At 53.1% G+C, this 24,069-nt stretch overlaps 1 protein-coding gene across 1 annotated transcript in view; it reads left to right on the forward strand.

The window, feature by feature from the left end:
- SH3PXD2B (SH3 and PX domains 2B) overlaps positions 1-24,069 on the forward strand; it is an 87,649-nt gene that overhangs the window by 32,224 nt on the left and 31,356 nt on the right. Inside the window, exons 3-4 of the mRNA XM_070414404.1 lie at positions 10,136-10,211; positions 15,075-15,151. Coding sequence (XP_070270505.1) covers positions 10,136-10,211; positions 15,075-15,151 — 153 coding nt within the window. The remainder of the gene's footprint in view (positions 1-10,135; positions 10,212-15,074; positions 15,152-24,069) is intronic.

Consider the following 24,069-nt stretch of genomic DNA (forward strand, 5'->3'; position numbering starts at 1 on the left):
GTGCAGCCGGGCCCGCCGGGCTCAGGACCCGCAGCAGGATGGCCCTGCGCAGGCCCGGCGGCTCCCGGGCCGCGTGTCACTGTGGCCGCAGGACCTGCCATCGAACCTGCTTCCTTTTCCCAACGACCTCTCCAGCCCAGCTTCCTCCACTTGCCTGTTGGCCCACATCCCCCACACAGCACCTTCGGCCCCCGAGTGGAAGTGTCCTTCCCTGTTGTCAACGCACTGGGGTTTCTAGGTGCCGATTCCGGGCTCCGGGGTTGAGAATCTGATTGTCAGAGACCTGGGTCGGTCCACCTGACCTGGCGGCTGCGGCGGGAGAGCTGGGGTTGCTGGTGCAGGAAGAGCTGGAGGAGGAGGGCAGAGCAGAGGCGGGAGGAGGCCCTGGGAGCACCAGGGAAGAGGCAGGGGCAGAGGAGGTTGGCTGTCATCAGCTCCCTGTTCCAGGAGAGCCCCGGCTTCAGACCTTGACTTCAGGGTGAGACAGGCTGGCTTCAGATCTCAGCCTTTTGCCCCTTTAGGTTTCAGCCTGGTGACGCCTCTGTATGTGTCTGGGCCTCAGTTTCCCCGTCTGCACATTGAGAATGAAAGCCCTTTCCGCGTGCTCCTGGTATGACCCAGTTGTGCCTGGCTCTGTACGCCTGTCAGCTGTCATCTGCTGTCCCTCCGCTCAGACGGGACTTGCCCGAGGGGACCCTGTTTGGGAATGCTGGCCAGGGTCGGACCGCAGGCGCCCTGCCCCAGAGCCTGTGCTCCCTGCACCCTCCTGTTGTGACTCAACTTGCGGATTTCTAACCAGAACTTCAAAGTGAAGTTTTTCCGCCCCACTCAGCATAACCGGTAATAATTGGGGGTTTGCTGTAGGTGAATACGGCCTCAGACCGCCCTCCTGAAAGGAAGTCGTCCAAAGACAGCGCTTCAGCCGCCTTTAAAGAGTCCCAGATGGGCAGCTGGACGGGAAAGGCGTGGAATTCCAGAGGGTCCCCTCTCCTGGACCCGCTGGCCTCCGGCCCCCGCAGCGCAGAGCGGGCAGCTGGAAGGAGTTAGGGCAGGAGTCAGCTGTTCCCAAGGCCCAGGCGGGGAGGCCAGCCCGTGTGGGGCTGCAACACCCTCAAGTTCGATGATTTCATGATTCCGCCCTCCCTTCCCCTCCCTCCTGTCTGGCGAGTAGCCTTGGCTTTTTTTTTTTTTTTTTTTTTTTTTCAGAAGAAACTTGGCTCTCACACACATCATCACTTCAAAAAAAAAGTATGGGGAGGGCAGGCCCCTTAACCCCTCTGTGCCTGATGGCGCTCATCAGCTGCGTGGGGTGCTGATCACAGAAACAGCCGGCTTTCTAGAGCTCGGGCTGCTCAGCCTCTGGGTGCCGTGACTCATGTAATCCTCGTGTCAAGCTTAGCACCTTGTGCAGATGGAGAAACCCAGGCTGGGAGAGGGCACAGGGTTTGCCCCAGGTCACACAGCCAGTGGGCATCGGAGCTGGGATTTGAAGCTGGGCAGGCGACGGCCCAGACCACAGTCTTAGCCGCTCTGCTGTCCAGGCTCCTAGTGGCTACTTGACAAGGTTCCTATGGAGTTAAAAGCGATGATGTGTGTTGGGAAGAGGCAAAGCCACAGAGACAGAGCAGATTAGTGGTTGCCAGGCGCTGGGAGGAGGGGAGAGTGGGAGAGACGGATGGGTACAGGGTTTCTCTCCGGGTGGATGAAAATGTTCTGGAATTAGATGGGGGGATGGTTGCACAACCTTCTGAATATACCAAAAACCCCTGAATTGTATGCTTTAAAAGGGTGAATTTTCTGGTATGTGAAGTGTATCTGATATTTTTTTATTTTTATTTTTTGAAGTGATGATGTGTGTGAGAGCAGTTTCTGGGCTGTGGAGCCCTGAGCAAATGTCAGCTGTTGGGATTATCGGGAATTGGCAGCGTTTAGAGCAGGGGATGGTGCCAGTTTAATAGAGTGGGTAAGATCCCGGGCGTGGGTCCAGATGCTGCCACTTTCTGGTCGGGAGATCTTGTTTTAGTCAGAACTGTTTTAGTCGCAGATGACAGAAACCCGGTTAGGATGGATTATTCAGAAAGAACATGGATGAGCTAAAAGCACCTGAGAGACCAAGGGGAGTTGGCGTCAGGTCTGGCTGGATCTAGGGGCCACCGTGTCAATCAGGACCTGCTGTTCTCCACTTGACTTTTTTCGTGTCCAGGCACGTGGTGGCCACCGGTCCAAGCTGTACCCGTGAGTTCCGTTCGGCGCCTTCAGGGAAAAGAGAACACCCCGACAGTTTAAGCAAAAGTCTCGTTGCTTCATCGTGGGTCAGTGGACAGCCATTCAGGGCCATCCCAGGGACGAGTGAAATCAGCATCCCGCCGAAGTGTGTAACTGACAGAGAAGGCTCCCCAGAAGAAAGCAGAGCACTGCTTCCAAGGAAGGGCGGGTAGCTGCGGGTAACAGAGAACAGTCACTGTCCCCTCCGGTGGGGGCAGGGCACGTAGGCAGGGGGAACAGCCTACAGAGAGGCCGCCGGGGGTAAGAAAGGAGCTGGGCTCAGGCTCCTTTGTGGGAAAAGAGCCTTAAAATCAAACACTAGCAAACATGCCCCCCTTTACGACAGTTCACTTTCTGATGTGATTGCCTGACTCTTGTCTCAGAAAATCTGGACCCTGATAGTCAGCCGTCACCACTGGTTGGCCTCTGGCCACGCGTGTCATGCACATAAGGATGTACACCAGGGGTCCTCAAACTTTTTAAACAGGGGGCCAGTTCACTGTCCCTCAGACCCTTGGAGGGCCGGACTATAGTTTAAAAAAAAAAAAACTATGAACAGATTCCTATGCATACTGCACATATCTTATTTTGAAGTAAAAAAACAAAACGGGAACAAATACAATATTTGTATTTGCATGTGGCCTGCGGGCCGTAGTTTGAGGACCCCTGATGTAGACCATCGAGTCCCGGGCATGGAATGGGAAGCCCTGGTGTCAGGTCCCAGCCGCCTGTCTTGCCAGCTGTGTGGCCTCGGCGGGCCTCTCTGCCGCTCCCTGTCTGCCCTCGCTGGGTCCGTCAGAGTGTGGCAGAGGGCACCAGGGTGATGGGGATGCCGCGGAGCTGAGGGCGACGCCTGGAGGTAACGTGGGCTGGTTAAGTGATGTCGTTAAAGGTGTGGATGGCCATTTACTGAAATGAGATGCACGGTGCCCGTTTTATGTCCTCTCGTTTGGTCCTCACAAGCAGGAGGCGAGTATTGTGTCCGCACCACAGACGGGAAGCTGACGCTCAGAGGGCAGTCACGCGCCCGGGGAGCAGCGTGGCTGGGATGTAAGCCCACGTGGGGCCGAGTCGGAAGCTGCACCGCTGTGTTCTTGAGGTCCAGGACTGCCTGCGAATCTCTTTTCAAAGGTCGATTTGCCTCCTGGAGTTCTGCCCGGAGCTGCCCTTTGAAGGCCCATGTGGCACCCCCCGTAAGATGTGGGCAGTCTGCCCTGCAGAGAGGGCTGCCCTGCGCCGTTCACGATCCCTTCACGAAGGGGCCTCGGTGTCCGAGGGTCTCCTGTACTCTGTGCCAGGCGACCTCTGCCCTCTGAGTTTTCCCACTGGCTCAGTGTGTTCCCAGGCCGAGGGTCATGGCCACCACTGGGGCCAGGGCTTCCCTGGGGAAGCACAGCTAAGCATTTGCTGAGCCCAAGCAACTCCGGGGGCTCAGAAAGGGACGTCTGTCCCGGCCAGGGAGCTCAGGCCGGGCTTGCTTCCTGGAGGAGGTGACAGAGGGTCTAGACCAGTGGTTCTCAACCTTCCTAACGCCACGACCCTTTAATATAGTTCCTCATGTTGTGGTGACCCCCAACCATAAAATTGTTTTTGTTGCTACTTCATAGCTGTAATATTGCTACTGCTATGAAGCGTAATGTAAATATCTGATACGCAGGATGTATTTTCATTGTTACAAATTGAACATAATTAAAGCATAGTGATTAATCACCAAAACAATGTGTAATTATATATGTGTTTTCCGATGGTCTTAGGTAACCCCTGTGAAAGGGTCATTTGACCCCCAAAAGGGTCGCGACCCACAGGTTGAGAACCGCTGGTCTAGACGAAAGAGTAAGGAGCTGACCCACAGACAGGGTGGGGGCGGGCGTTCCACCTGGAGAACGGCAGGTGTGTGGAGGTGCAGAGGCGTGAGGGAGCAGGACGGTAGCTCGGCATCTTGCAGAATTCCGACAGCAGGGGCACAGAGCCAGCTGGGTCACTGCGCCTGGCAGGGGGCCCTCGGAGAAGCGCCAGCCGTGTCCTGCAGGCGGGAACACTGCGAGCTGTGGGGACCCAGAGGGATACTTCTTTGGGGAGGAGCCGTTTCTTAGGTCAGCGATTCTTCAACCTTTTTCATCTCCTGGCACACATAGGCTAATTTCTAAAATTCTGAGGCACACCAAAAAAATATATTTTTTTGCCGATGTGACAAAAAAAAAAATAGGTATAATTTTGATCCATTCATACCAGACGGCTATTGATGTGTTGGCTGGTGTGTGTATGTGTGTGTGTGTGTGTGTGTGTGTGTGTAAGCACACACTCTATTTGTAAAAAATATATATATATATTGTTTTCAGAGAAGAGGGGAGAGGGAGAGAGAGATAGAAATATCAGTGATGAGAGAGAATTACTGATCAGCTGCCTCCTGCACACCCCCCACTGGGGATCAAGCCCACAACCCGGGCATGTGCCCTGACTGAGAAGGAAACTGTGACCTCCTGGTTCATAGGTCGATGCTCAACCACCAAGCCACATGGGCCGGGCTGTTGTAATTTTTGTTTTTAATTGGACAATCTAAGGGAAAAGAGGTCAGTGTCCCTGACTAAACAGTCAGGTATCGCACGTTTTAAAAATTGTTGGGGCATGCCGCTCGAATATCGCTGTCCTAGCCTCAGTTCACAGAGCCTACGCCATGCTGCAGGCAGCTTTTTGATCTGCTCCTTCCTTTCTCCCGAGAGGAGGGACTGAGATGTGGAGACGGGAGAGGCTGTCCCAAGTTGTGCTGTAAATATCCTTTGTTTCCAGTTGTGATTGAGCTGGGACTGATCTGTCTCGCTCAGGCGAGTTCGACGACCATAGTGCACTTGTGGGCTTTGGGGACTGTCTTCCCAGAAGCCCCCGTGCTCCACCGCAGAAGCCAACGGGAAGGGAGTGTGTCCTCCCGTCTCTTCTGGAGGCAGGTAGGGCTGGCAGAACTGCACAGTTCTCACTCCCCCAGCAGGTTCCCAGCAAGACCTTGGCCAACACCTGCTCAGGGCGCACCAACCGTATTTCTCCAAACACTGCCCTTGCCGGACCCTCCGACACAGTCTTTGCGCCAGACGTTAACCTTCTGAAATTGGGGTGTTATACATGCTTCATGGAATGTGTCTTCCCTCCCCGGTGAGGAGCTGTGGCCATGGTGATGACGTGTCGCTGAGAAAATGCTGTCGTGGTCTTTTCCCACAGTTAGCGGTTCCTCATTTGTAAAGTAGGAAGAGGCAGTTCTGTGGCTGCCCCTGGAATGTAATGTCTGCTTTTAGACAGTGGCTGGCTGCATCAGCGAACCCCCTTTTTTCATGCATTTGCTCATTCATTGATTCATCCCTTCTTTGCACAGATACCTTCCAAGTACCTACCATGGACCGATGAGGAGGTGGTGGAGGGGGTCGGGCTGGGACAGTGCTGACCCGGCCTGGGGAGGGGCAGGAAGGATGAGAGAAGTGGACAGACTGGAGGGGCGCACGCGTGGCACAGGACACCAGGGCGTGCGTGCCCACCGTTAGACAGAGCAGCTCCTCACGGGGACGGAGTCTCCACAGAAACCCCTCCACGGTGTAGAGCAGGGCCAGGTGCATCGCCACGCCCTGCTCTGAGGACCACGTGGCTCCCCAGCGCCCGCAGCTGCGTGTGACGGACCCCAGCCTTCTCCACCGCCTGCCCTGGCCACCCGGGGACACGGGGCTTTGGGAGACCGAGGGAACCACGTCCAGTCCACCGCGGGCATGAACCACGTGCGGGCCCCACGCCAGCCTCCACGGTGTTTCCCTTGGACAGACGTCTCCTTTCCCTCCGCCACAGGCTGGGGTCTTGAAAACTGCTGACGGAGCGTTCTCTCGTTCCTACTGGAGGCCTGGGCTGTGTCCGTGTGACGTGGCTCCGTCTCCTCTCGCCCCCCTTCCCTGCCCCCACACTGACTCACTTCTCCCAGGTTTCCAGTCCTCCTCACCCTGAGCGCTGCTTCCTTTTATCGTCTAGGAAGAGGCACGTGGGATTTCCGGCTTACAGGGACAGCGTCTGTGGTCGGACGTGGCGGGGCATGCCTCTGCTCCTGCCGCTGCAGACAGCCTGGGGCTGGGGTCCCCGGGGAGGGGCTGGGGTCCCCGGGGAGGGGCTGGTCTGCCGTAAAGCCTGTGGCTGCCAATGTGACAGTCCCCTGGATAGAAGCAGCGTGTGGCCTGTGAACCTGGGCTCACTGAGACCAAAAGCAGAATAGCCCCCAGGCCTCTGATCGCCCGTCCTTGCGAACAGCGGGCCCCGTTGGTTGGATGATAAAGAAAATGAAGTGAAACCGGGTCTGGCGAAAAGAGAGGATAAATGTCAGAGTCCCGCCCAGCCCTGTCACCAGGATTACCACAGGAGGCTAAATGAATGCAGATGTAAATTCATCACAATTACGTGAAATTAACAGTTGAGTTCCTCAGTGGCAGGAGCCACGTTTCACGTGCTCAGTAGCCCCTGGGGACTGGTGGCACCGTCAGGGACAGCAGAGGTAGGACGTGTCCGTCGCGACAGACAGTTCTATGGGACAGCCCAGCGCCGGCCACCGAGGGGGCTCGGATAGCTGAGTTCTGCCAATCATAACACACCGCCTCACCGTGGAATGTTATTCAGCCTTAAAAGGGAAGGACATTCCAACACGTGATACAACGTGGATGAACCTTGACGACACGCCAAGTCACAAAGAACAGACCCTGGGGGATCCCACTCACTCGCGACCGAGAATAGATGCTGGAGACAAGGTGGAAGGGTGGCTGCCAGGGGCTGGGTTTCATGGATAGAGAGCTTCAGTTTGGAGTGAGGAAGAGGTTCTGAGATGATGGTGCTGATGGCTGCATAACAATGTGAATGTACATAACACCATTTAACACGTAAGATGGTTGAGGGCATGAATTTTATGTTTTGGATACTTAACAATAAAAAAACCCACCCAACCTCACAAACGACTCAAACTTGTTCCCAAATAACTTTCCGAAGAAGAACTCTATTCTGCACAATATACAGTACAGATGATGTGTCATAGAATTGTCCACCTGAAACTGAGATCATTTTATTAACCAATGTCAGCCCAATACATTCAATTAAAAAATATAGATTTATTTTGGGCAGAGCGCAAGATGATTTCTCCTTGAGCCCCTAGGACAGTGGTCGGCAAACTCATTAGTCAACAGAGCCAAATATCAACAGTACAACAATTGAAATTTCTTTTGAGAGCCAAATGTTTTAAACTTAAACTATATAGGTAGATACATTGTTATTAACTTAATTAGGGAACTCCTAAGCTGGCCTTTGCTAAAAACATCCTCAATCTGATTGAGGTACGTTCGCTGAGGTCGACCCCTTCCAACTCTCCCATCCACACTCGTCTTGTATACTTGTTTTGTCTATCCCCTTTCCGAAAACCGACTTCTGCGCATGGGCCACGAAGTTTCAATCGCACTGTACGTGCGCGCCCGCACGTGGTGTTTTGTGGAAGAGCCACAGTCAAGGGGCCAAAGAGCCGCATGTGGCTCGCGAGCCGTGGTTTGCTGACCACTGCCCTAGGATGTCCCGGAGAGCCCCCTCTCCCCCCAGCATTCACTGCCGCAGCACCCTGCCAACGGGCTGTGTGCCTCGCTCTGCGGATGGGATCCGGCCAAGGACACGCTGGCATGAGGAGGCACCGGGTGAAGCTCAGGGCCGCCTGGCTCCCGGGGTAGAATCGCTGTGGTTAGACGCTGCAGCATTAACCCAGATCTGCTGCCTCAAATTAACCAGTAACACTTCTGCCCTTCGGGCCACACTTCTGTGGGGAAAAGCAAGTCAGGACAAGGCCTGAGAGTAAAAGTTCGCTTTCATGGTGCTCCCTGTTGGCAAACATCGTCTTCAGTAAAATGAAGACGGGAAAAGAAGATAGTGTTAGACAAATCCTTCAAACACTCCAGCAGAGACCGGTTTATCACCCTGCTGCTCACCTGTGCGTGGAATAGCGAACGTTCCTTATTTGAAGCCAATTTTTCATGTTCACATGACTCCAAAACTGTTTAAGAGCGTGATCCCGGGGAAAGAGAAGGGCATTTGGATCAAGGTACTTGAACTGGCTAGATTCCCACTGGGCCGTGTGACCTGAGACAGTTCACTGTCCCTCTCTGCTCCCCAGTCTCCCCATCTGGGACACACGGATCATACATTTATTTCACAGGGTTATGAAGGTCAGAGAGAGCCACATGTAGAAGAAGGCTTGTTAACAGTCAGCTGCCAGTCAGATGTCCGTAGGGATTGCGCATTATTATTCAAGACTAGAGGCCTGGTGCATGAGAATTTGTGCATTGGGGTGGGGGGGTGCTCCCCTGGGGATCAGACCTAAGCTGGCAGTCAGACATTACTCTGGCAGCCCAGGGGGAGTGGGCCTAAGCTGTTAGTCAGACATCCTTAGCACTGCCACCACTGCTGTGCTGGCCAGCCAGGAGCCAGCTTCTGGCTGAGCAGTACTCCTGCTGTGGAAGCACACTGACCACCAGGGGTCAGCTCCTGCATTGAGCGTCTGCCCCCTGGTGGTCAATACGCGCCATAGCGACTGGTCGTTCCGCCGTTAGGGTCAATTTGCATATTACCCTTTTATTATATAGGATAGGATTAGTAATACAAATGTTATTAATCAGGGGTACTTGGCAAACATTCCTAAAGCTGCCCCCCCCCCCCCCATTTTACTCAGTTGCATTCATTGCTTTAGTCGGTTTTTATTGAGTGCCCAGTATGTGCTGGTGTTGAAAAGTCAGGTCGGGTTAGGATATGCTGCTATGATAAACAGCCTCACTGTGCAATAACAGTAAAAAATGTTTATTTCTCACTCGGGCTACATGTCCATCAAAGGTTGTTGGGACCCTCCAGGACCCGCACAGGCAGAGAAGCCACTGTCTGGAGCGTGGCCAGTCGCCAGGGCAGAAGGAAGTGGACAGTGGTGAATCACGCACCATTCACGGCTCTTCCGCCCCGAGTGACACCTGTCTCGGCTGCTCACATTTACTTGACGACATCCCACTTCAAGGGGGTGGGGACGTTCACATCTGCCAGGTGCTCAGGAGAAGGAGGACCAGATACCTGATGGCAGCGCTAATGACCCCACAGCCCGGCTTTAACCTAGAAGTCACCCTGCAAGTTGGTGTCACTTCCCCGGGAACCCGAGCAGCGATCTCTGCGATTTTGTAGATCCGATCAGATCTTTCCCATTCATTCCTTCAAAGGTCAGAGGGGCGGCTCTTGCGCTCTGAGAGGTTTTTGTTTCAGGACCTCTGTTTCCGTTCCTCCTCTGTCCACGGCAGCCCACGCCTTCCTCTCCCCGTGCTTTCGACACCACCCTGTAATGGCCCATTTCCTCTTCAGCCGCCTCTTTAGTTGCTATACGCCCCGGGCCAGCAGCGCCGGGCACAGAGCTGTCTGTAGAGCCAACCTGGGGAACTCCCAGTGGGGCGGGGGGATGTCATAATTAGGTCTCAGTGGCTTGGTCCTTAACACCACCCAGCAATTCTTAGGAAACATGATGGCCCGCCGTCCATGGACTTCTGGTGGCCCCGGGGGTGTTGTCACATTTCAGGTGCTGTGGCCGGAGACCCCTGGGAGAACCTAGAGTGGCCACGCCCAGCTCTGAGCCTTCACAGGTCGGGCAGCTGTGGGCGTGAGGAATGGCTTCATGGAAACCCTCAGTCCCCTTGACACAGACTTACCTGGTTAGTGTGGCTTCTGAAAAGATGAACAGGGTGAGCTTTAGGATGTCAGATAATGCATTCCTTTAGGATTCCAGTCTCACGTGCCAGATAATTCCGTCAGAGGTGCACACATCATATATTTTGGTGTTTTTCTCCCTTGACAGATGCAGATGTTGGACAAATTTCCCATGGAAGGAGGACAGAAGGACCCCAAACAGCGGATCATCCCCTTCCTGCCAGGTAGGTGAGAGGCAAACCCTGAGATGGGCCTGGGGGGATCCAGCGTTGCTCCCGGATCTCTCAGCGCGTCCTCCTTGGGGCACTGTCCCAGTGACCAGACACCTCACCTCTGGGAGCCTCAGTTTCTCCTACCTCTAAAATGGGAATCATTAAGCGCGTGAAGTTTTAAAACGCGTGGCCTCTCTTATGGCTACTGTATCATTTCTCTGTTGTTCCTTAACAAATTGCCACCGATTTAGCAGCTTAAAATGGCACCCACTCATTATCTCACAGTTCTTTCGGTCGGAAGTTGCAGAGGCCTCCACTGGGTACTCTGTTTTAGGGTCTCACAAGGCAAAATCAAGGTCTTGTCCGGGCCCAGGTCTTATCTGGAGGATCGGGGGCAGAATTCAGTTCCTGCCGCTCCAGGACTGAGGTGCCGGTGTCCTTGCTCGTGTCAGCCAGGCTGCCTGCATCCCCTCTCTGTGGCCCCTCCATCCTCAGGCCAGCAGTGAGGCATCGAGTCTTTCTTGGGCTTTAAATGTCTCCAACTGCCCCGGCTGCCCCCGCAGAGGGAGCTGCCTGCTTTGAGGGACGCATGTGATTGCGTCGTCCCCACCTGACTGATGCAGGATAATCTTGTAAAGAAACGGTGGCCTGTAGAGATCCCATCATAGTCACAGGCTCAGGGGTCAGGGTGGGCCATCTTGGGAGGAGGGGAGCATTATAGAAATTCCACCTGCCTACCCACCACAGACTTTCTGATGCCGGGCACCGCTCCAGGCACTGGGGAGGAGTTAATGTAATAAAGGCATGCATGTCCCTTTCCTCCTAAAAAATTCCTTACCAAAGGAGTAACCTCAGGCCTCAGCTCAGAAAGTAGGTTATAGCCCTCACTGGTGTGGCTCAGTGGATAGAGCGTTGGCCTGCGGACTGAAGGGTCCTGGGTTCGATTCCAGACAGGTGCACATACCTCGGTTGCAGGCTCCTCCCTGGCCTGGGCCCTCGTCGGGACACGTGCAGGAGGCAACCAATCGATGTGTCTCTCTCACATCAATGTTTCTCTCTGTCTTTCCTTCTCTCTTCCACTCTCTCTAAAAATCAATGGAAAATGTCCTCAGGTGAGGATTAACAAAAGAAAAGAAAGTAGGTTACACCCAAGCCAGTGTTATTGTCTCAGTAGCTACCCCTGGTTGGATGTCTGCTTTGTGCCAGGCGCTGGGCTAAGCACATTACATTCATTACTTCATTTCGTCCTCAGAGCAACCTGGCAGGGTGGGCACTGCGTGCCCGTTTCTCAGCTGCACATACCGAGGCTCCGCCCCTCTGTTATCTCGGGTGAACTACCTCCGCACACAAAGTTCCATTTCTTCCTTTGCACATGGAGATAATCATGGCACTTCAGTAACAGAGTTGTTACGAGGGTGAGATGCGTGCCTGGCACAAATCTGGCAGCAATCGGCACTCACCGTCATTTTTATGTACAGACCTTCAGCGAGTTGACACCACCCGAAATCACACGTACTTCGAGCTGAAGGGACCCTTCCGATCCTCCTCATGTTGCAGAAGAGGGAGCAGGCCCCTCAGTGGGGTAAACTCCCAGGTCACCCAGGTGCCCAGGCTCCCCCCACCCCTGCCCCCCGGGTCCTGCAGTGGGCACAGGAGTGGATTCTCCCAGATGCCGTCATGTCGAGTGGGCTTAGAGGCTGGGCAGAGGCGTTTGCCAGACCCCGTCCACTGGGAGGATCATGTGCCTGGAACAGCAAATGTTTTCGTTCCTCCATGGGGAGAGTGTGCAATCACACTGGAATTTTCTTTCCTATTGGAGGAACCCGGAGTTCCAGCTGCAGCAGCCAGGAGTCCGGGCTCCAGCCCGTGACAGGCGGACGACACCCACCCCGGTCCCCACTGGGCCTCGGGGTCCCCATCCATAAAGCGGGGCGTGCCGCCTGCCTCGCAGCTTCTCTCCCGGACACCGTAGGCTCTCAGTAAAGGCAGAAACAGGGCCCCGTGACATTCCTTCGGAATTTCTTGGTATTTCTTATCTTGGAGACGTTCCTCTTAAATGCTCAGCCTGAACACTCAAGTTGAACTGGGCTCTGAAATGTAGGTTTTTCTCACCCCAGCCAGTGTGGCTCAGTGGAGAGAGCGTTGGCCTGTGGACTGAAGGATCCCAGGTTCCATTCTGGTCAAGGGCACGTGTCTTGGTTGCAGACTCGGTCCCCGGCCCTGGTCCAGCGCGTGCAGGAGGCAGCCAGTCGATGTGTCTCTCACACTGATGTTTCTCTCTCTCTGTCTCTCCCCCTCCCTTCCACTCTCTCTAAATATCAATGGAAAAATATCCTCGGGTGAGGATTAACAACAACAAAAAATTAAATGTAGGTTTCTCTCCAGAGCACTGAGTTGTAAGTCTTACTGTTGGATGAAAGGCAAAGCCAGCTCTGGAAAAGCTTCCCAGGACGGGGAGGCACGTGAGCCCACCCTCCCCCAAGCCCTGAAAGCTTTCGTGCTTACGTAATTCTCTTCCACCCACAAATTCACGAAAATGCTGCTCTCAGGGCCTCGGCCCCGTGTCCCCGCTCACGGCACCCACTGCAGCTTGGAGAGGTCCCGCTGGGCCCCAGGACGCCAGGGGCATCCCTTCCCAGGCCGCCTCTTCGCTTTTCCTCGACGCCCGCCCGCCGGGGGCCGAGGGCAGGGACCTGCGGGAGAGGCGGCCCGCTCCTAGGGGTCACTTTCCTGCCAAGCCCGCCACGTCAGCACAACAAAGCAAGTCTCCCGTGAGCACAAAGGCAGGGGGAGGGGAGCCGCCCTGTTCAGTCCTCCTCCCCGGCCAGAGCTGGGCCGGCCAACTTGGCAGAGGACGCAGCTTGAAAATTAAAAATTACAGTCTGGCCCGCTCCACCGCTCCACCGCGGAAAACAAAAGGCTGTTCTCTGCCCAGCACCCCGTCCGCCCCAGGCGGGTGGCCCGCAGCGAGGGAGGGGTGCACGTTCGCCCTCTTCCCTGTGACTCAGCCCAGAAACACGTCCCATCAGATGCAGACAAGGGGTCAGGCCCCCTCAGCCTTGCACCTGGGAGGTACCGGCCACGGACGTGCTGGTCACGGCCCTGCCCTGCGCCCGGCCCGAGCGGGAACTCCAGCTCTGCTGCCCATCCATGGCGACCTAGCCAGCGGGTGGCAGGTCTTAGGAAACAGAGCTGGGGCCCTAGCCGGTTTGGCTCAGTGGATAGCGCGTCGGCCTGCGGACTGAAGGGTCCCAGGTTCGATTCCAGTCAAGGGCACATACCTAGGTTGCAGGCTCCATCCCTGGCCCTGGTCAGGGCTCATGCGGGAGGCAACCAATCCATGGGTCTCTTCTCAGATCAATGTTTCTCTCTCTCTGTCTCTCCCCCTCCCTTCCACTCTCTTTAAAAATCAATGGAAAAATATCCTCAGGTAGGATTAACAGAAAAAAAAAACCACAAGAAACAGAAGAAAAGAAACAGCTGGGTGCAGAGTATAATGCAGTATCATCTAAAACAGTGGCTCTCAACCTTGGCTGCACATTAGAATCACCTGGGAATCTTTTTAAAATCCTGATTTCTGGGCCTCATCCTCCGGAAATTCTGTTTCTTTGTTATGGAGTGGGAATCAAGATTTTAAAAAGATTCCCAGGTGATTGTAATGTGCAGCCAAGGTTGAGAGCCACTGATCTAAAAGGTTTGAAGAAACCAGAGAGTCACGACCCTCCTGTGAGGGGCTAAGCCCTGCGCTGGGCTGTAACGGAGGTTGTCGCCGTGAAGAGATGCGGCTGCCCATTTCCCAGGGCAGCACGATTGGCACGAGGCTCCCCGTCTCCCTCGATGGCCGCACACCTGACACGTGCCCAGAGGCTCCCGTCCCACGGCCCCTGCACAGGGAGAGGAGTGAGGCCTCTGTCGTTGTGTCACACACACCCCCTCCCGGGGACACGGCGGAGCCTGCGCCTCTGTCCTTAGCTGTCAGCCCCACGGTGAGGACACAAAGTCGGTCCCTATTGGTGCAGAGCCCACGCCTGCTAGGGAAGAAGACGTAAATCAATAGCGTGATGTGTGCCGTCAGAAATGACAGGAGCTCTCAATCGGTGAAGTGGCCCCAGTTTCCCCCCGGGGATGGTGGGTGAGGTTGGAATTTCCAGGCAGAGGGAAGGGGCAGAATCATGAGACAGCGTGGCATGCTGGGCACGTAGACGAGAGCAGAAAGCAGGTGGAGGAGCAGGAGGAGGAAGGGAGCCTGAGCTGTTGGGTTAGAGCTTAGCTGCGGTTCGCTGCACTGCCTAGGAAGCCTGAGAATCCCAGCGCTGGACAGAGGACCTCAGGCCCTCCGGTCTACCTTCCTTCTCCACCGGGCAGGAGCGCCTTCCTTCCACGGATTGGTCCCCGCCTCCTTTAACATTCCACCGGTCCCCCCTCCCCCAGCCTTTGCACTAGAACTGTGAGCCGGGCCCTAACCGGTTTGGCTCAGTGGATAGAGCGTCGGCCTGTGGACTGAAAGGTCCCAGGTTCGATTCCGGTCAAGGGCATGTACCTTGGTTGCAGGCACATCCCCAGTAGGAGGTGTGCAGGAGGCAGCTGCTCGATGTTTCTCTGTCATCGATGTTTCTAACTCTCTATCCCCTTACTCTCTGTAAAAAATCAATAAAATATATTTAAAAAAAAAAAAAAAAAGAACTGTGAGCCGGGCTTTGGGGGACCACGCCTGGGGTCATCAGGCCCCGTGGGTACCCAGCAGGGGGCAGTGATGACAGCCAGGGGTTTGGGTACCACTCTGGCCTACCAGAGGCACGCACCTCACACCCTCCAGTTTGCCGCGAGCTGGTCGCCGCTCCCTGCCAATGCCGTGTGTGCTCTCATTCTCTGCAGGCAAAATCCTCTTCCGACGAAGCCACATCCGGGACGTGGCCGTCAAACGCCTGATACCCATCGATGAATACTGCAAGGTAAGCCCGAGAGCTGCCACTTCCCCTGCCTGCGTCTGCCCTGCGGGCAGGTTTTTTTTCTTTTCCTTTCCTGGCTCTAAGATGCTTATTATGAAAATCTGTACAGTTGAAAGGAATGTAAAGAAATTAGAAAAAAACAACCATCCGTGATCTTCCAACTCAGAGGCAACAAGGATGAAGGTTTGTCCATATTTTCAGAGCACATGCCCAGGTTATAGGCTTGATTCCCAGTAGGGGAGGTGCAGGAGGCAGCTAATCATCGATTCTCTCTCATTATGGATGTTTCTATCCCTTTCTCCTTCTCCCTTCCTCTCTCTGAAATCAATAAAAACATATTTTTTTAAAAAGGAAATAATCCCACTCACACTAACATCGAAAAGAATAAGCTACTTAGGAAAAAATTAACAAAAGAAGTTCGAGGTTTGTATACTGAAATTATAGAACATTGCTGAGCAGAAGAAGCTCCGAATGAATGGAGAGACGTGCCATATTATGGAATAGAAGTCTCAGTAGTGTTAAAATGGCAATTCTCCCCCAATTGCTCTACAGAGTCGATACAATCTCTGTAAAAAATCCTAGTAGATGTTTTTTGTAGAAATTAACGAATTGATCCTAAAGTGTATGGAGAAATGCAAGGGATCCAAAATAACAAAAACAATTTTGAAAAAGAACAAGCCCAGCTGGCGTGGCTCAGTGGTGGAGCGTCGACCTATGAACCAGGAGGTCACAGTTCGATTCCCGGTCAGGGCACATGCCCGGGTTGCGGGCTCAACCCCCAGTGTGGGGCGTGCAGGAGGCAGCCGATCAATGATTCTCTCTCATCATTGATGTTTCTATCTCTCCCTCTCCCTTCCTCTCTGAAATCAATAAAAATATATTTTTTAAAAAGTAAGAACGAAATTGGAGGCCTAAACGCCCTACAAAGCTGCAGTAATCAAGACAGAGTGGTGCTGTCAGAAGGATCGGCATACAGTCAGTGGAACAGAATTGAGAGTCTAAATTCTTACAAATTTATAGGCAACTGGTTTGCAACAAAGGCTCCACGGAATTCAATAGGAAAGAATCATCTTAACAGTGTGGGTTAGTGCGATATCCATATGCAAAAAAGCAGGAAGTTGGACCCTTACCTCACGCCATGCAGACAGCATCAGCTCGCAGTGGGTCACACACCTAAACATAAGAGCGAAAACTATAAAACTTCTGGAAGGAAACCTTCGTGACCTTAGTTTAGGCGAAGAGTTCTTAGATGTGACACCAAAAGACAAAAATGGATAAACTTGCAAACTTCTGTGCTTCTATGCCATGAAGCAAATGGAAAGATGTGCCACTAGTTAGGAGAAAATGTTTACAAATCCTATTATCTGATAAGGGACTTGTATTGAGACGATGTAACGAACTCTTGCAACTCCGTAATAAAAAGACAACCCAGCTTATAAACGGACAAAAGCCTTGAATAGAAGGAAGCTATCCAGTGGTTAATAAGCACGAGAAAAGGGGTTCCTCATCATTAGTCATTCGGGCAGCGCAAAATAAAACCATAGGAGGTACCTGCACAGCCTCTAGACTGGCCTTAATCAGCAAGACAGACAAGACCGGGAGTGACTGAGGCGCAGAAACTGGAGCCTTCGTTCTGCTGGAAGCCGCTTTGAAAAACAGCTTGGCAGTTTCTTCAGAAGGGAAATTTATCACATGACCCACCCACCCCCAGGTGTATCCTCCAGAGAATGAAAAACTTATATCCCCACGGAGACGTGGTTGCAGGTGTTCCCAGCTGTATTAATTCCTGATAACCCGCCGCTGGATGCAATCGATGAATACTGCAAGGTAAGCCCGAGAGCTGCCACTTCCCCTGCCATCATTAGGCGACTAGATAAAACGCACTGAAATACTGATAAAGTGTTGCAACGTGGGTGAGTCTCAAAAAACATGACGCCCAGTGGGAAAAGCCAGCTGCAGAGGAGTGCAGAGTGTATGACTTCATTCGTGTGAAATGTGCAGAAAAGGCAAAATGGGCGAGACGAGAGAGAGCGATCGGTGGTTTCCTGGGCTGGGCGGTGGAAGTGGAGACCCGTTGCGAATGAGGTTGGGGGAAGTTTTTGAGGTGATGGAAGGTCCTGAAACTAGACTGTGGTGATGGTTGCACAACTCTGTAATTTACTAAATATCACTGAATTTAGTGTGCTTATAGCGGGTGGTTTTTATGGTACATAAATCATAGTTGAATTGGGGCTCAGCCCATCTGGTTTCCCAGATGACCTAATAAATTTATAATCCCTTACCAAAAAAATTTGTTTAAATAAATAATAAAAATTTTTAAAATGTGAAGGGGGGCAGGGAGGGGACCGATCCCATCTCGTGGCCAGAGGCGTCGAGGGAGGGTAGACCGTCACTCTCGATTGCCCATCTGCTCTTGGCCAGTCACGACCTGGTTTCATCTCTCCGGAACCTGGGCAGGAAGGTTTTATTGTTCCATCGTGTAGATGAGGACACGGAGGCCCAGCAGAGTTACTCGCAGTCACAGTATTGGCGGTTTGGGCGATGAATCGGGCCTTTTAGGCCTTAGCACTCGCATACCACTCGCGGCCTCTCTAGAAAGTGAAAATTCAAGAGGCCAAAATCTTTAAGCATGTATTTTATAGAGGCCGATATGTTCTGACTCCACTCTCCTTGGGAAGGGGGTGGGGGTGGGGGAGAGGGACAGGGACAGTCACTCGGGTGCAAGGACACTCCTCCTCCCAGCTCTCAGAGGCAAGTTCCCCCTCTTTTCGTCTTTGGACCCTTGGGTCACCTTGACCAGCTGGGAAGCTCCAGCTGGCACCCTCCCCCGAAACTGGTCTCCGAGCCCAGCGTGCACTCTTCTGCTGCTCCCCCAGCCCACCCAGCTTCTCTCGGGAGTCCCAGTCCCCTCACCCAGGGCGTCAGGAGCTCCGGACATTTGATCTGGGAAAGGAAGTGTAGAATCCGGAAGCGGTGAGGGATAGCAGCAGCTGCCTGCATCCGACTGATGCTGGGGCCCAACTGAGATCACAAATTCGTCGGGACCCACCGCAGGGAAGAAACTGCTGTTCGGGGAGCCACGTGGAAGTTACCACCCCTGGCTGTTGATGACGTGTAAGAGGCAGGGCCGATATTTTGGGATTTTGGTTTTGGCCAAATTCCCTGGGCTTGGCTGCAAGGGAACTGCCCTCCTGGAAGGAGGTGAAACTGTCCCTTTTGTCACAAGGTCTGCGAGGTCTGCATGGGCTTTCCCATAGCATTTGGTACCTGTTAATGCCATTGCTGTCGGCTGACTGAAGCCAACTCCATCTGTCACCGTGGCCCTCATTGACTAGAAGTGGGCGGTCTCCGGTAGGTCAAGGTGGATGAGGGCCGTAGATGTCCCAAGAGCCAGCTGCCAGGTGTAGTCGCAGTGGAAGAAACACTCTGCTCCACCAGACCTATTAGGAAGGTACGGTAATAAACAGCGTGGGGTGGGCACACGGATAGGTAAACCAATGGAGCAAAATGGAGAACCAAGCTCAGCTGGTGTGGCTCAGTGGTTGAGCATCCACCTATGAACCAGGAGGTATGGGCGTGCGGGTGGCAGCCAATCCATGATTCTCTCATCGTTTATGTTTCTATCTCTCCCTCCCTCTCTAAAAATAAAAAAAAGAATAATAATGTGTTGTTTTCTTTTAAAAAAAAAAAAGGAGGACCCAGAGAGAGCCCCATGTGTGTTTGGACACTTGGATACTGACCAAGGCAGCCTTGCAGTCACTGAGGAGAGGTCGGGCGCCTTAGTAAACGGGCCTCCGCATGAGAAAAAACAGAACAAAGAACTAACCTCTCCCTCACCCCACACATGTAATTCCAAGGAAATGAAAGACCTGCCTGTGAGAGGCAGTGCCATAAAAGGTTCTGAAGGATTAAAGTAGGGAGATGGCCTCATAATCTCTAGGTACAGAAGGATTTCTAAAGACACAAAAAGCACCCACCACAAAATGATTGACTTCTTTGACTCCATTAAATTTAAGAACCTCTGTTCATCAAAAAGCCATGAGAACAAGGCTCGGCCAGATCCTGCCGCACCTGCAAGCATTTATCCTCCAGCAGCAACCTGGACAGCCCCTCCGGCGGTTCTGTAAGCGCGAGACCTACCCACTGCCCGTCTGACACGGCTTCGCATGGACGTTTCCTGGCGACAGACGCGGTGATACGCTTGTGGCAGGATCAGGGAATCCTGACCGAGGTCCGACAGGGAGACCTCAAGCAGAGGCAGAACTCGGAGGATTCGGGGTCCTAGCCCCGGGGCAGCAGCCTGCGGGGCGTGCGCTGCTGGGCTCGCCACGTTCTGGCCATGCCAGTGCCAGAGCATTTGAGACTAGTTCCAGGAACACCCCTCATTTCGCCAGCGAAGAAAATCACTTCTAACAGCTGTGATGCTGGTGAAGAAGGCTCTGCAGGAGACTTTTCCGAAGTGAGGACTTGTGGTGGGAGTCTTACTTGCTAACGCGCTCATTCCCAATGAGGGGACTGCAGCATTACCTAGCTATCACTAGGGTGCAGCTTAAAGCTCTCTCTCTCACACACACACACACACACACACACACACACGATTGTATGCCCATGCCTTAGTATTTTGATGATTTTTTTTTCTAATTTCAGAGAGGGGAAGGGAGAGGGAGAGAGAGAGAGAGAGAGAGAAACATCAGTATGAGAGAGAATCATTGATTGGCAGCTGCCTCCTGCACGCCCCACACTGGGGATTGAGCCCACAACCTGGGCATGTGTCCTGACCGGGAATCAAGCAGTGACCTCTCCTGATTCATAGGTCGACGCTCAATGACTGACCACGCCGGCCAGGCTGTCATAGTATTTTCAAGTAAACTATAGCCAATAGAATAGTGTTTATCAGACTCCGGTCACTTGAGACCTCCTTTCAAGATTTTTACCATATGCTACCACCTGTCTTATTAATATTTTTCTTTCCATGAACTCACTTTTTTAACTTCTTACAAAATAAATCTTTTAGAGGATATTTTATGTTAGGACCGTAGGAGAAAACTGGTGTCATGAGCGGTAAAAGTAGGCAGAAATAAAAATGAAACCATAGGAACAAAAGTTTTCGAATCCAGCCCCCTGCTGTTGCCGCGGCTCTAGCGCCTGGTCCTGTTCGCGGGCAGCGAGTAGGAGCGGTGTTTTCTCCTGGAGATTTTACGGTCCCGGGTCTCATGTTTAAGTCTGCCGTCCACGTTGAGGTGGTTTTGTGGGTGTGGTTTAAAACGGGGGCCCAGTTTTACTCTTCTCTGTGTGGATGTCCAGTTCCCGCACCATTTGTTGCAGAGACTGGCCTCACCCATATGTCTTCCTGGCGCCTTTGTTAACAATCCGTTGAGCATATGCGTGGATTTACTTCTGGGCTCTTGGTGGTGATTTTGTGGATGTGATAACAGCAGTACAGGCAACAAAAATAAAAATAAACAAGTGGGACTCCATCAAACTAACAGGCTCTGCACACCAAAGGAAGCCATCAGCAGTGACAGGGCAGCCTGTGGAATGGGAGAGAGCCCTTCTACATCTGATAAGGCGTTCATCTCTAAGATGTCTAAGGAACTCCTCCTTCATCTCAGCAGCACAAACACTAACCACTGGATTTAAAAATGGACTAAAGAATCAAATAGACATTCTCACTAAGAAGGTATACAAGTGACCAGCAGGTCCCCACACCTGAACATGAGAAAGCTCCGTGCCACCGGTCATCCGGAAAGTGTGAATCAATAGCACAGTGACTTGTGACCTCACACCTGTTAGAATGGCTGTCTCTTCAAAGTGTTGGTGAGCACATGGGGAGACTTGAGCCCTTGCGCACACTGTCGGCGGGAATGTACAGCTGCTATGAAAAACAGTACGGAGGTGCCTCCGAAAGTTAAAAGTAGACTCCCCGACAGCCCAGCAATCCCACTTCTGGCTGTTTATCCAAAAGAACTGAAATCAGTGTCTGGAGGAGAAACTGTTTGCTGAGGGCGATGCTAAAAGGTCCGACAGATTTGGCTCCTGATTCTGGCTCGGCCGTGCCCACTGCCTGTGGCTCTCCGTGAGCTCATTGTGCATATTCTCTGTAGCATTGTCCCCTACAGCCAGGATGTGAGAGCAACCTAAACGTGCTGTGTGCATGCACTCACATACTGCTCAGCCTTGAAAATGAAGGAAATTCTACCCTGGCCAGGTGGTTCAGTTGCTTGAAGCATCGTCCTGTACACCGAAAGGTCTCGGGTTCGATCCCTGGTCAGGGCACATACCCAGACTTCCTGTTCCATGATCCCTGGTCGAGGCACCTATGGGAAGCAGCCAATCCAATCGATGTTTGTCTCTCACATCAGTGTTTCTCTCTCCCTCTCCCTTCTCCCTTCCTCTCTGTCTAAAATCAATGGAACCATATCCTTGGATGAGGATGAAATAATAACAATAATTTTTTTTTTTTAAAGAGAAGGGAATCCTGCCACATGTGACAACATGGGTGGCTCTTGAGGACATTATGCTGAGTGAAATGAGCCAGTCACAGAAACACAAATGCTGTGGGGTTCTGCTTGTCTGTGGTTTCTAAAAGAGTCAGATTCATAGAATGTAAGAGTGGAATGTGGGTGGGGGCTGAGGGAGGGGACAACGGGAGTTACTAACCAACAGGCATAGCGCTTCAGGCAGCAAGATGAATAAGCTTAGAGATTTTCAGTACAACAGCCAACAACACAGGGCTATGTACTTAAAAATTTGTTAAGAGGGTAGATTTCATGTGAAGTGCTCTTACCCCAATAGAGTAAGATTTTCGCTGTAAAGAGAGAGCAGTGCTAACTATTTGGGCCATTCCTTTTGAAGTTAAAGAGGATCGAGAGGGCCCTGGCCTCGTTATTTAGCACAATCATCTTGCTGACTCGAGGGCCATCCCTGGAAATCACCACAGTGCCGTACTTGCTACAGTACGGAAAGCCAGAGGGTTAACGGACTGTTCACCGGGCAGCCTGCGTATGATGGAATCCTTACCGCCACTTCCTCACCTGATCTGTAGCACAGCCCTCTGAGATGGCCTAGTTATTTCCATTTCACAGATGAGCACACTGAGGTCAGAGAGGCGATGGGAATGGCCAGAGCCAGGATCAGGCGCTGGATCTGTCTGACCTTTCATGTCACCCTCGGCCAGTAAGACTTGTTCCTCTCCTCCCTGCACCGACCAGCCACCTCTGCCCGCGGGGCCAGCATCCCACCCAGGACAGAGCGTTTTCCTGGGAACGGTGGTGGTTCGCTGACCAACCACAAGACAGAAGCAGAATTATTTCCCTGCCCGGGTCATGTTTTTCTGTCGGCCTGTCCTTCCAACATGGAAGGGGCACATCAAAGCGCTCAGTGCTGCCCTGCATTAGTGACTTGGCCTATTTTATGGTTTGGGGGTTTGGTTTGGCTTTTACTTCCTAGGAATTGCTCAAAACCAAAAGAGAACTTGGCGCTGTTGGGAGGTTTCCGTGGGCCTCGCTGTGCCATTCAGGGCCTCCGCCTGTTTCAGCCAGGAGCACCCTGGGAGGCCCCCCTCTGGGCGGAGACCATGGCCACCTCAGGGCCCACCCAGCTGGCCCCAAACGGCTGCATGGCCACATCCGGGCCTCTTCCCCATGTCATTTATCCAGTCAATTCTTTCGGCCAGGTATCAGGGTCTCCCCAGCAGTGTCTGGACACGTAGGGGAGGTGTGAGGAGCAGCCACATACCCCTGCCTTCTGTGGACTTGGGGTAGGAGTCCTGGGCAGGTCCCCAGAGCCTAAAATGGGCCAGCCCTCCCAGGAGCTCCTGAAGCAGCACAGGCGACCGTATTTCAGGGCCACCGAGTGCTGAGCCAATGTAAAGGATGTTGTTACTGCCGTCTGGGGGCAGCCGCACGATTTCTGCCCACGAAGCAGCCGGGACGCACCCCAGTCCAGTGTGTAATCAGCGCCTTCATTATGTGGCTCCGACTGCAAGGGCTGCAGGATTTCAGAGGACAGACACCCCCGGAGATCGGGATGCAGCTCAACCTCAGCAGGAGAGTGAACACAGGCTGCTCTGAGCCAGAAAGAGAGGGGGTCGGGGGTCGGAAGCCGGAGGCGGTCAGAAGGGGGGCAGTTAGGAGGGGGGCAGAAGTGGGGGCAGGTAGGAGGGGGTCAGAAGCTCTCTCCCTCTTGGGCTCTCTGCCTCCAGCCTGGAAAAGCTGGGTAGCTGGGGGTTTGCTGCAGAACAGGAATCACTACGAAGTTAATAAAAAAAGTGAATGAGCCACACATACCGGGTCCGCATCCTTCACTCCAGGATTGAGTCCACAGTGGCCAGGGAAGGCACCCCCCTAAAACATGTCCCCCCAGCTCACAGGTTTTCCCACTTGAGGTCTGGGGCAGATCACACATGGAGGTAGGAGGGGCTTAAATTCAGAGCCTAACTCAAAGGTCATATGGGGTCAGCAACCCAAAGTGTGATATATCCATACAATGGAATATTGTTCAGCCTTGAAAAGAGGACATTCCAGCTCCTACAACAATGATGAGCCCCGAGGACATGACCATGACCCTCAGTGAAACAGGCTGGTCGCCAGAGGACAAATACTGTAGGATTCCACTTCCTGATGTTCCCAGAGTTGTCAGATGTGTACACAGTGGGGTGGTGGGTGCCAGGGGCTGGGGGAGGGGAACGGAGAGTTGTTTAATGGGGACAGTTTCCGTTTTGCGAGATGAAAAGAGTTCTGAAGATGATGGCGGCGATGGCTGCACAATGTGAATGTATTTAAAAACTGGGAAAATAAATGATATAGGGTCAGAACACCCCTGGGTCCTGTAGAAGGTGCCACGTTGGAGACCCCTCCGTCTCTCCGTTGGTCCATCGTAGCCCAGTCGCAGGGTTAGAGCATCACTCTGCAGGGAGGGGA

This window comes from Myotis yumanensis, unplaced genomic scaffold, assembly GCF_028538775.1.
Source record: "Myotis yumanensis isolate MYYU_CA2020_CCGP unplaced genomic scaffold, mMyoYum1.0.hap1 SCAF_5, whole genome shotgun sequence".
Lineage (NCBI taxonomy): Eukaryota > Metazoa > Chordata > Mammalia > Chiroptera > Vespertilionidae > Myotis > Myotis yumanensis.